Raw genomic sequence first — 12866 nt, 5'->3', positions numbered from 1 at the left:
GTTAGAACTTTACTATTTATATATAAACGTCCCTTTTCCAAATATAAATATAAAAATGAGACGGGATCATTGCCTAGCACTGGGGAGAACCGGGGAAACTAGCGCAGCCTGACTGTGTAATAACTGTCTCTAACGATCCGGTCTGTATTCTGAAATCCTTCCCAGTAGTGTGGCACTTTAGCCTCTCCCTCCTCCACCCCAGTGAAAGACAACGCTTTGTTTACAAAGGTATTTTAATTCACAAAACTCGCACATTTTCCAATCCTTACAAAAATAAGTTAACGCGCTTTGTACAAAGCCTTGTATCGGAGGTGTAGAAAGAATACAAAGACAGGCACGACGTCTTCAAATGAGCAAAAAAATAATAATTTAGAAACATAAGAAATTAATACCTACACTTAAATTAAACCACAAGTATTTTCCTTATATCGAGTTCCTTGCTGGGGAATCAAGTTTTGGTTTCCAGCAAAAAAAAAAAGAAAAAAATCTGAAATTTTATTTGGTTGCATATTTAAAACACAATTGCACACTGTCTAATGTTCTTCACAGCTCTGTGTCCCTCCCAGGTGTCTGGGTAATCGGATTTTACACTCTGTGGGGGTCATAAAGGCCATTAAATTCACAGGGACATTACCTAAAGCTATAGACCATTGGGCAACATGTAAACAAGCAGGGATGATGCCAAACCTGAAACTGTCAAGAAATATATATTTTTTCCTTTTATTTCAAGAGCGGTTGTGTGTTCTTGAGTGTGCTTGTAACTTTAAAAGCATCAGTCCTTAAAAAAAGTGTTAATTCTGTCACCATGACAACTGCATACTCCGGTCAGAGCTCATGTTCCACACTGGGTGAGGCACAGAGCTCTCTTGAGCTCTCCAGTACTGATTGTCAAGTTAGTACAGTAGAGGGTGGCTATGATACGGATTCCCATACGCTCCCATTGTGGCTCTGTAGAATCTGCAATTTGCTATTCACTAGCCGGTGTTGGAGATGGAATGATGTCAGTTTCAATAACTTAAAAACACTGCATGATGCGCCAAAGAGAAATGGAACAACTGCACCAAAGAACATAAAAACTGGTCATAGTTTTGCCACCATTTTGGCTCCTGCAATTCCCCACCTAATTGTATCTTGGAGCCACAATGGCGGCCAACCCATAACATCCGGTGTGAACCTGCACCACTTTCTATAAAACGTAAAAGAAAGGGAGGTGAGAACGTCATGAAACTGCTTTCCAGCATGTGCCAGTCTGGCTCCTTCTGGCTTAACTGGTCGGCGACAGAAGCAGATTCCCCACAATCCAAGGCGAGTCCGCATCAGAACCACAATGGGGTGGGCCTCCGGCCGGGCCCTAGGGGTCGACGAAGGACACCATGATGTAGCGCGTGCCCTGCGTGACGGGCAGCCCCTCGTGGTAGTGAGTCAGCCTGCCGGGGTGCATGAAGGACCAGCCCTTCCTGGGGGTATCCACGCTGCAGTTGTAGCGCAGGAATCGGCAGCCGCCACCCTGCCACACAGAACAACGCGGGTCAAAAACGCCAGAACGTCAGCAGAGCACGGTCAGTATGCAGCAGCCGGGGCAGTCACACCTGGTCTATTAAAGGAACAAGTACAGGTTTATTCCAGGCTGAAAAGAGAAAAGAAACCCCAACGTTTCAGTTGTGGAGCCCCTTCAGGAGAAGAAGCCTCTGACCTCAAGAAGGCTTCACAGCCAAAACGTCTCGTCTCTTCTCTTTTCAGCATGGAATAAGTCTTCACTCGTTCCTTTGCTGACGCAGCTCCCGACTCGAACGTGTTATCTATTAAATGTGTGCCACGTTGCAGCTGGCGGTGCCCAAAACTGCTCTGTATCCAGCCAGCCTGTCCTTTGCCCGCTTGTCGTACCTGGAAGTCAATGCCCTTGCGGTTGAGGGCAATGTTGATGGTGAAGGTGGAGGAGTCATGGTGAGGTCGCAGGGAGGGCTGCTCGTCTGGCCGGTAGCGCACCACAAAATTCATCACAGCCTGGGCCTGAGACAGAGGGAGAAGAGGGGACAGGGAGGGAGTCGGACTGTGAGAATTCACTTCGGTACGATCTACCGAAGATCGTTCTGTGTTAAGCTGCTGTTGCACTGCAATTTCCCTCGCGGGATCAATAAAGTATCTATCTATCTAGGTTTTGCTTAGGCAGAAGATCTCGGCTTTTCAAGTTCAAATTCCCCTATTCCCCGTGCTTTCGCAGTGCCAGTGGCCCACTCAGTGGCAGGGGGAGACTGGCAGCTTGTACTGGGACTGGCGGATCCTGAAGGGGAGGAAACCGTGCTTCGGTGTGCCCAGTCTCACCTTGGCGTAATAGCCGGGGTACAGCTTCTCCGTGACGGGGCTGATGTACTCCTTCAGGAACTTGAGCCACTCCTTCTCGAACCCGATCTGGTTCATGTGGATGTCGACCGTGGGCACGTTCTCGTAGCCCCCTGCCAACCGCTCATCCTGAAAGGGAGAGGCGCTCAGATTGACAGAGGTGTAGGATCATGGGTAGGCCAGCAGAGAAGCTTATACAGGCATGTCATACGCTGGCAGAAAAACTCTTAAAACACAAGCAGATAAAGAAGCAGACGGATGGACAGACGGGCGAATATGGCAGCTGGACATAAGCCCACTGCTTCACATCTCTCTAGCTATCTGCTGGCTAGCTGTCCTTACTTTGTGCCTCCCTCCAGACCACACCCCGAAATTCTCCATCTCCTCCACCAGCTCATCACACATCCGGTCGGAAAAAGCTGGGAACCAGTACACGTCCGGACAGGGCTGGGGGAAAAAGCGATGGACAGAGTGGTCAATTAAACAACTTCATCCCGTCTCTTCTCCCTGTCCGCCCCGCAGCCTCCCTAAGCATCCTCTCCCTCTTCAATAATAATCTGTTCCCCAGGTGTCCTGGGTACCTTTAAAGTGGTCCACGCATGTACCTGGGGCTACACAGGAGGCACAACAGCGCCTTTACTCCCTCAGACAGTTGAAAACATTTGGTCCATCTTCAGCTGTCCTGACCACATTTTCCTGGTGCGCTAATGAGTGGCTCACGTGTGGGATTACAGTGGGGTCTGGCAGCTGACCGGAAGGCGTTGGGGGGGTGATCAGGTCAGCCCAGTCCACCATTGGAGTACAGCTCCCCTCTACTGTGAACATTTTTACAACTCCTACATTTTTCCTATCCCCAGGACCATTAACCAGAACTTTTCCATCCTACAGGATGATCCCTCCATTTGGGCCCTCTTTTCTGATCGCCCTATCATCTCATATCGCCGACCACCTAATCTGCGTAACCTCCTTGTCCACAGCTCCCTTGACCGCCCTCAGCAACCATCCACACCAGGCACTTTCCCTTGCAAAAGAGCTCGCTGTATCACCTGCAAGTACACATCCACCACCACACTCATTCAAGGCCCCTCAGGACAATTCCGGATCACCCAGACAGCATCTTGTACCTCCAGCAACCTTATTTACTGTATCTCTTGCAGTAAATGCCCAGCCATCTACATTGGGGAAACAGGAAGGAGACTCGGAGACCCCTTCAGAGAACACGTCAGGGCTGTGAAGATTAAAGATCTCTCCAAGCCCATTGTTTCTCATTTCACCTCTGACGGCCACGACCACTCTAATCTCTCCGTCTGTGTTCTCAAAGACGGTTTTCCGAACTCATACATCAGAAAGACCACCGAAACTAAAATTATTCTGCAGCTAGGATCACACATTCTCCCTTCCCTTAACGACAGATTACTGTTCTTTTAAATTTTCTCCATTCATTGGAAGTTTCATTTCACACCTCTCTGCACCCATTCTGACTTCACACCTCTTGATTGGCCTCTCTTTCTGTCCCCTGCTCCCGCCTCTCACTCCTCCTCCCTCTCAACCTTTGTTCTCCCGCTACTTTACCTTTGCCTACTGCCCTGTCTCTCTCACACCTGAAGAAGGCTCCACGGCCGAAACGTTGTGTTCTCTTTCTTCTTTTTTTCAGCATGGAATAAACCTATTACTTGTTCCTTTGCAGCCTACGCATGCTGACGCAGCTACCCACCTGAATTTTTACAACTCGCTGTCTCAGGAAGGCTGGAAGTAGCACTTAGGATACCAGTCATCCTGGTTTCTCACTTTTCTCCCCCCTTTCCTTCTGGGAAGCGTTACAGGAGCACGAAGGCACGAACTTCCCGATTCAGAGGCAGTTTCTTCCCGCTAGCTGTCAGATTACTGAACTCTACCCCAACCACCGGCGCACACTGATGGGTTTTTATTAAGTTGTATGTTATTTAACTTGTTGCTGCTGCTGCTCTGTGTTTATATTTTTGGTGTTCCCTTAATGTCTTTGTATTGGAGCATACGTGCAAATAAGCATTTCACTGCACTTGTGCATATGACAATAATTTGAACTGAAGTGAGCTGGTTTCCCTCTCTCCCTCCTCCGGCACATTTTCCTATCTCCTCACCTGCTCCACAATGTTCTCGTCATCCTCAAAGATTTTGGAATAGTTTTCATGGATATATTTCTCCTTCCAGTCCTAAAGAAAGAAACAGGGCCAATGCATGTGATATTCCAGAGAGTACGCGTCTGTGTATGCATTTTCTTCTTGGACACAATATATCAATATATATTCTCATTTGGTCATAATACTTTTACATTATTTTTTGGGTCTCTTCCTAATTTTGTTTACCATAGTTGACGTTTAATTTGGCAAGAATGCCAATCAGATTGCTAAGGAGAAGCAGTTTAATCTATTCCAGGTTTCGCCAGTAAGAATAACACCCTTCAGTAACACTGAAGCAAAAAAACACAAATATTTTCTCCATTTTCCTGGGGCTTTGCACAACTAACTTTGCACAGCTGCAGTCCCCAGTGTTGCTACACAAGCGCCCTGCAGCTGGAAAAACATGGAATGGATCAGGCAGTTGTGAAGCCAGACTGATCTTGCAGGTGTGGACATGCAAGTGACTTACCACAGGGTTGTCAAAGATCTGCCACATGTCTGGGTGCAGTCGACTGATGTTGTAGTTGCTAGTGGAGATAAGCCTGCCGAACTCGTCCCGGTTGGTCACAAACATGAACACCCCCTGCAAGAGACAGGTGGGGGTAAATAGGCTCAACTCTACCATCAACAGTCTGCCCGGCCCGGAGGTGGGGGTTAACACACTCGCTTTATAATCATCACCACGCAGAGAGGAGGACAGACGGACCTGCTCGCGGACGTTCCTGCAGAAGACCATGTCGGTGTCCATTCCTTCCTGGGAGTAGACGTTGACCTGGGCCAGCTGATTCTGCAGCACCTCCCCCTTCATCAGGTAGACCTGGGTGATGTAGGGTACGTTCCACACCCCGCTGCGAGGGGGAGAGCGCGAGAGAGGGAGTGGGATGGAGAAGGAAGAAGAGGGACGGGAGGGACTCTTTAACACAAATATCAGTGCTGACGACGAGCTTTGACTCTCCTTTACAGCCTGGCTTGACACGGGATCGAACTCGGGTGATGTGGCAGGACGCTGATGCACAAGGGCGAGGAAGTGTGGAAGGGGATTACTGCACCCTCTCATTGCAACTGCCTTTATAAGCAGAAGAGGGGGTCTCCGACTTCATCCTAACAGGGCTATGCTCCAGGGGTAATGCTAGACCACTCTGCAAGCAGTCGGTCCAGTACCCTGTTATCGTAGGGAAATTTGAAGCATTGCAGTCAAGGGGTAGTCTATTTGTTCCAGCTCTTTAGTTTACTAACTCAAGTTCAAGTTCAAGTTTAGACCTTTGATCCCAGAACCTAACCCACCTGTCACTTGAAGGATCCCATAGTGTTAGAATCAAATTACGTGGCTTGGCAATGTGTTCCCGACACCCCCGCCATCTCAAATAAGCGCCCTCTGTAAATACAGTGTTCCTTTCCTGGTCCCAGACGAACCTGCCTACCGACTCCCTAAACCCCAGGCCCATCGCAGAGAATGCAACTCTCCCAGCACCAGCTCTTCAGGGTAAATTCCTAACATTACACTTTCCTGCCTTGCAAGTCCAGTCATGCAAATGTCCAGACTTTATCAGATGAGCCCGCATCTGCAAAGAAGATTAAGATTAAACAAGTTGACCAGGGCTTCTTTGAAAATCCTGGGTCCAAGCGAGTTAGCGCGATCAAGGAAATAAGGAGAACCGTGGCCAATTAAGACTGAAGTGTGATAATAGCAGGTCCCTCACGTTATCTAGCGATCAGAGGGGGAGGCTTGGATGGTGGGAGTTTTGTAATGCCCTTTCCCCCCCCCAGACTCACACGCGCTTGCCCTGGACAATGTCGATATAGTCCTCTGACCGGGCGTAGAACCCCTCGGGACTCAGGGCTCCCCAGAAATTTGACCAGAGCTTCCCATGACGCGAGAGCATGGGTGCGATCACCGGCCTGCAAGAGAAAGAGAGAGCAGGCGGCACACTGTCAGAAAGAGAGATCCAGACAGCAAAAGAAGTGTTGAGAAAGGCAGTCCCTCACTTGTTCTCCTCGATCAGGATGCGCAGGGTGTCCGGGTTGATCAGCGCCACATCGGAGTCGATACTGAAGTAATAATCACATGAGGGGTCCTGTCGACACTCGTCCCTGAAAGTCGAAAGAAAGGCAGAGAGAGTGTGAGTCGGTGGGCATGGATATGCATAATGGTCAACTTTGTGATCAGGAAACAAGGTCCCAATAAAAACCGGCAATTCCAGACAGAGCTGGAGATGGCCTTTTATTCATAGCCCAAATCGCTCCTTCTTTTAAAAGGGACAGTAAAGACAGAACAGGAAGTCTTCGCCATGACGGAAAGACCGTGCACGCGTTTGGGGACTCACTGTGCCATGCCTCGGGCCTTGCTCTGATGCAGATTCTCCTCCGGCCCCACCAGCCGCAGATCTGGGAACCGATCCTTGTGCCTCTGCCAGAACTGCTGGATGTGCTGCTCGTGGTACACCTCCTGAGAGAGGGGGAGAAGCAGGGAGCGTCATGTGCACACTTCTACAGCTCGCAGGCAATGCGGGGATACGTAGCCGTGTGGTTCCACGGTGCTGTGTGGGCGTGTACTGACGTTGTTGTGGATGAAGAGCCGCAGTTTCTCGGTGGGGTAGTTCATGGTGGTCAGCCTCTCCAGGAATTCTGGGAGGAAGGGGGTGGGCTGCTCAATGAATACTCCAATCAGCACCGTGGGCAGCTCCTCGTCCTCCAAAGAGAAAGCACAAATGGTCACAATTTGGACACTACACATCACAAAATACAGTATAATGTTATGTCTGTGCACAGTTTCCCTCATGGAAAATCTGAAATGGTTAACACTTATGCAAAGCCATGTATGTAAGCCCACAACACAACAGACAATCTCAGCAGTGAGGCATCTTCTAGAGTCAGGCCTTGTGGGCCTAACAGCTAAGCTCACATAGATGGCTGATTTTTATATCACACATTACGGAGCGCCTGCAGGAAATGGGGACAGACTCACCGTCAGATCGCCGAGGTCCAGCAAGTCATCGTCACAGATCCCACAGCCCGCCTCGTGGGTCCAGGCTGTCGGCACGTAGTTCCCCAGGTAATTCAGCTGGAGCTGCAGACAGACCGACGCAGGGCTAAGACTTAAAACTTTAAAACTTCCGCGTGCAACACTGCCAGACTAATTACACTCCCTACTCCTGAGCACATCTGGGTCTTCACGACTGATCACGTCTGTCTTGATCATTTTAAGAAAGTGACAGCATAAAAGAGCTGGCCTGGGCTGTGAATCGGGGCTGGCCTCCACCTCGGTTCTTACCTGTCCAGTACACTGACTCAGGACACCATGTTCAGTAACCCAAGCTAAAGCTATGTCCCGCCAGGCTCCGACTCCGGGCCGTGCTTACCTTGGTCGGCCCATTCCCATGGATGACCACGGGAAGAGTGTCGTAGGCCACATTCCGGGCTCGGACGCGCCCCTTCTCAAACTTCAGGACCACTTCCTCTGTAAGGGCGGAGACCGAGACGCAGTCACAGTGTTACTGAGGAAGAGGGACATAACAAGGAGGAAGAGCAGCGCAGACGGGAGAAGGGAGGACAGCGTCTCACCTATGGCACCGTTCAGGTTCTGGAAGATCCGCGACCGGTGATCCAACGTCATGTTGTACTTCTCCTGCAAGAACAGCACCGCAGTGACTGCCAACTCCTCCACAGCGCGCACACACACACTCATGTCCGTCAAACCCTCGTGACTGGGCACGGTCTGACACCGGGAAGAAAGAGCTTTCCCAGAACAGAATCGGACAAAAGCCGACGACTAGGCCTCCTTCAAAGCTTGTCTGCAAAAGCAACAATAGTCTACCATGAATGCTGCAGACCTTCCATCTGCCTGCTGCAGAAGGATCAGGAGCCCAAGCACAGGCGGAGGTCAGCCCAATTATAGCCCACAACAATCCCCAGTGAATAAAGGACGCTCTGTTTGTTACAGTTCGTGCAGATTCTGTTGAGAGGTGGTCCTGGGCTGTGTACTGATGCTGCGTCAGATGTGTGCTGTGCAAACTCCAAACTCACTGCACCCTCCCGACTTGGTGCTGTGTAACCCCACTATCCTCAACTGACCCGCTGCGCCTTGTCCAGGTAGATCCTGGTGTAGAAGAGCTGGTCGTCATCATTGTCTTTGTATTTCCACTGCTGGATAATGCCGTTGAGCTGCGGGGCGTAGCCAATAAAGCCTGGGACAGAAAGGGAGACACGCATACGGACATAAGAAACATAACACTTTGTTCAGAGCTATTCTGCATCAGCAGGCTCAAGCTGACTGCTTTTCTCCACTGGACAATGCACTCACTCACCGGTTAATTGCGCGAGAGATTTTTCCAGCTCCCGATTATAAAATGACCCTTTGTAGAGTTCAGAATCGACAATTTTGTCCCGTTTAAAAATTCCCTTCCGCCTCCCACAAAAATTGTGCACAATCCTGGACCATTTTACTATACTACAACAGACTGTTGCGGCACATAGTTCTACACTCGCCTGTACTATATTGTCTCACACTGCACTCGTCTGTTCTGTGCCACCTGCTCCACCCGGCACCAGAACACATATTCCGGCCCGGCACGGTCTCTTACCCCCAGAGTTCAGGTAGCGCTTGCCAGTGTAGACAGGAGGGTATTTGGAAGCCAGTTTCTGATCGGGCCAGCAGAAGCCTTCAGCAGAGAACACCACCTTGTGATTCATTCTGCTGAACTTCCACAGCAGCTCCTGGGGCCCGCTGGCGAAGATTACGTCATAGCTGCAGGAGAGAGAGAGAGAAGAGTCAGGGCCGCCCTCCTCTCTCCTCACTGGGGCACGCCGAGGCTCATGGGTACTCTGGAACTTCCCCTGGAACTTAGGGGATCTTCCCACGCTGGGGTGCCTGTGCACACTGGGGCCCTGCGGACACTGGATGAAGTGCCTGGACTCTGGCCAGCCTGGCTGGTGATGCGTGGGTGGCTAGCAGAATTGACCGTCTCCCTGCAGGAGGGAGACAGCAGCGCTATCGGTTGTCGGACTGTCGTGCCCGAGTGGGCGCATGTGATCTGTCCTGCACGCACACGCGGGACAGCACACCTCCCAGCGCTGTGAGAACACACTCAAGCAGGCAGACTTCCACAGCAGGCAACTAATCGATCCTTTATTTCATTATTAGTTCCGTTTTCCTTTCCAACTTCCCTTACCCTTCACTCAGGGCCCTGTCGTTCGCTGAGCTGCTGTGCGTTAGCTACCCCATAGTTTCTGTCCCAGATTGTTGGCTTCCTTGTTTCAGTGCTTTCCCTGTTCCTTGCCATAAGCGCACTGCAGGCTTTATTTTTCATCTCTTTCTTTTCCCCTTTGTCTTTGACGTGGCGTTTCCCACCTCAGCGCTGCCTGGGACCTGCTCGTGAGCTCTCGGCCACACCTCGGCGCCTCATTACACTGACAAAACGCCTTTTCACCCGAAGTGGGGCAGCTGTTGTCTGGGCAGGTAGGACCGGTGTCAGGTTCGGTTACCAGAGCCGCAGACGGGAACAGAGAAAGAGGAGAACGAGCATGTGGACAGGGAGGGGAAGAAACTGGACATTCCAGGAGAAAGAGAGACAGAGAGAGACACATTCGGCATGGCCTGACCTGTCCACAAACATGACGACCAGCTCCGGTCTGTCGGCGTATTTCTGGATCTCCTTCTTCAGCCAGCGTACCTTCTGTCCCCCCCCGACCGTCCGCAACACGTCTCCCCCCCGCCACTCCTCCCCCAGCCCCAGCACCTACGGGTGAGACAGAGCAGAGGGGGAAGGTTAACCACCAAGAGCAGGACGGCCAGACATGAGCTAGAACCGATCACAGTCCCAGACCCCATCCCTAGAGAGGCAGACCACCCCGTCTGAACGCAACACTGGCTGTCCCTCCCGTCTGCGTCGCCTTAGGGCGCCGACACCCGTTCAGTCCATCGCCCCTTGACCCAGCCTGGGGAACAAACTGCCCTCCACCCCTCTACCCCCGTCTTCAAGGGACGGGCCGGGCAGCGCAGGGCCTCACCTTGACGGTGTAGTTAAACTGCCTGCTCGTCCGCATGAAGCGCTTGAACCCGTCCGTCTCCTGGGTGGCCGCTGTGATCACCAGCAGGTTCTCTAGAGGACACAGCAGACAGGATACAGATCACAGTGCAGCCGATGTTAAGCATGTGGTACGATGCACTTATACACTGCATCTAATGTACATACTGTTATAGTATACAAATCACATAATAAACGGCATCCAAAAGGCCTACAGCCAGACCTACCAGCACCCTCCATGTACAATGAGGTGATTGAACCAGAACACCACAGGCTGACTGAATGCTCAATCTCCTTCTCCGGCTCTCTGGAAGGACGTCCCCCTCCCTGCGAGTCAACACTCCCAGCCCCACCCCCTGTGGGCATGGGGGGATGGCAGGCAAGACTGAGCAAGACCAACCCAAACTCGCCACTGTACCAGAGTCCAGGTGCCGAGATCTCAGGTAGGAGCCACACGGATTTACCCAAACCGGTCAGCGTACGCAATTCTGACATCCTCACGTGCTGTTCCCCACAGTTTGCACGAAGATTCACCACAAATGTCCCCCAAGCTCCGGCTCCGCGGCTCCAGAACCGGGCCAGGGAAACGGCACGGACAAAACCCGGCGGTCAGGCTCGGACTCATTTTCATTGTGCAAATCCAGGCCCCACCATCGCACCGATCGAGCAAGGACAGGCACCCGGTTGAGAAGGTTTCAGAGTGACGAAAGTTTAATATTTTGTTAGAATGTGTACTTATCGTGAGAAGTTCTGGGTGAAATCAACTTTATTCCGATAGGAAAAAACTTTAAGAATGTGGGGTGTCAGCCAGGTTAAGGCTGTATATTGGAGTGTAAAACTTGCTACACTATCTCCAACTCCATCTACCTTTCAGTGGGTATTATTTTGGTAAAAAGCACTTTATCGGTCCTCACAATGGGTCAAATTCTTTTTCATTTACAGATGAAAGAGGCCAGCAGCCCCAGGGAGAGAGCCCTTATTTCTGCTTTTTAAATTTTTCCTCCCCACAGTAACGGTCAGAAAGCGGGAACCACGGTCCATATCGCTCAGTTCTCATGGGAAAACCCGGAGATGAACCCAGCTGGGGGCTGGGGAGAGCGCCTTTGTAAGGGAGAGATCTTAGAAATCCCGATTCTGATTTTTGGTTCTAAACCACTGCGGCTGTGTGCGTTGTCTGCTTGGTCTCGGTCAAAGGATTTAAAAAAAAAATCTTAAAAGTGTCATCTCTCTCATACGTGACTGTGTCCCCGCGCTGCGAGCCCGCGGGTGGGTGGGGGAGCCGTGGGGTCGCACCAGTGAATCAATCGCCGCTTTGTACTGCACCCTTAGGCTGACACCGCAGTGCTTTTCACTCCCTCCGGCGAGCCGACCTGTTAATGAAACCGCTCACGACATTTGCCTGCGCCCCTGCGTTGATGTGTCGAATCCGCCGTTAAGACGTTTTCAAAATTTCTCCAACCCGTCTGGGAAAACAGTCGATCGATTCGATGTCCGTCTTCACTGCTGCGTAGGAACTTGGGGTCATAGGTTTTAGTGCTCCCCTCCACCCAGTTTCCCCAAACAGTTCACTGCTTGTATAAAGCTGTTTGTTTTTCTTTTCAGAGACCAATTACTTTCCAGTGATTGGATAGGAAGAAGATAGCGCTGTGCGGTCGGATCAATCAATTAATCAATCAGTCTTATTGGAGGAATTAGCCGTTTGTTAATGGCACTGAGCTTCTCGGGACCAAGAATCCAGACAGCCCGAGATCCGACCTTATTTTCTCAGATATTGAGAACTCTGGGCGAAAAGCGTACCATGGTGAAATACAACCGAAGTTAACAGCCTTAGCAATACGTACATTTCACAAAAAGAGTCATCTCTTTACCAGAGAATCACCTTTTCTAGCTAGCTTACTGTAAAACGCAGACAGTGCAGTCATACAAGGCGTGAAATAACACAGCTGTAGTGGCCTTGTGTTTTAAAGTTTACATGGCATTAGCGGAGCGGACTGAGATGCCAGTATGCGGGTGCAATTTATAGCGTACTCTTGTGACGGTGCGCTAAACTGTTCATTCCGAGATCACGCTGCTACCTGGAGGGATCGCCTGCGTGTCCGCCGACGCGACATGGTCCGAGATCCCGAGGCAGATCGCACAGATGAGGAAAGCAGAAGTCAGCTCCATTGCGCTGTCAGTCCCGTGCCTTCCCTAATTTTGTCTCGTCTTCCCTAACCCTGTTCTCTCTGGCTCCAGCACACGTCCCCCACTCACTCTCCCTTTAACCCGACGCCCGCAAAGTCTCGCGAAAACTGGCCCGAGCCTAAAAAATGCACCTAAATCCCGACACACGAGACCCGCTCCG

At 50.9% G+C, this 12866-nt stretch overlaps 1 protein-coding gene across 2 annotated transcripts; it reads right to left on the bottom strand.

Moving 5' to 3' along the window:
• Window positions 1–215: 215 nt before the first annotated feature.
• On the bottom strand, window positions 216–12866 carry plod3 (procollagen-lysine, 2-oxoglutarate 5-dioxygenase 3). Of its 2 annotated transcripts, XM_088627937.1 has the most exons (19): window positions 12598–12863; window positions 10506–10597; window positions 10098–10234; window positions 9080–9243; window positions 8571–8683; window positions 8061–8124; window positions 7859–7956; window positions 7465–7566; window positions 7057–7188; window positions 6824–6945; window positions 6486–6590; window positions 6273–6398; window positions 5206–5347; window positions 4969–5082; window positions 4461–4532; window positions 2683–2787; window positions 2323–2469; window positions 1885–2010; window positions 216–1507 (listed from the first exon to the last, which is right to left on the bottom strand). In XM_088627937.1, the coding sequence occupies exons 1-19, from the start codon at window positions 12686–12688 to the stop codon at window positions 1352–1354; spliced, it is 2208 nt and encodes a 735-aa protein (XP_088484063.1). In that variant the 5' UTR covers window positions 12689–12863; the 3' UTR covers window positions 216–1351. The 2 variants fall into 2 exon arrangements, with proteins under 2 accessions (XP_088484063.1, XP_088484062.1); XM_088627936.1 differs by having other exon boundaries at window positions 4969–5347; window positions 12598–12866.

Source organism: Lepisosteus platostomus, chromosome 4 (assembly GCF_059453375.1).
Source record: "Lepisosteus platostomus isolate fLepPlt1 chromosome 4, fLepPlt1.hap1, whole genome shotgun sequence".
Classification (NCBI taxonomy): Eukaryota; Metazoa; Chordata; class Actinopteri; order Semionotiformes; family Lepisosteidae; genus Lepisosteus; species Lepisosteus platostomus.
Note: the sequence above shows the minus strand (reverse complement) of the source record. Positions and strands in the feature narration are given on the sequence as shown.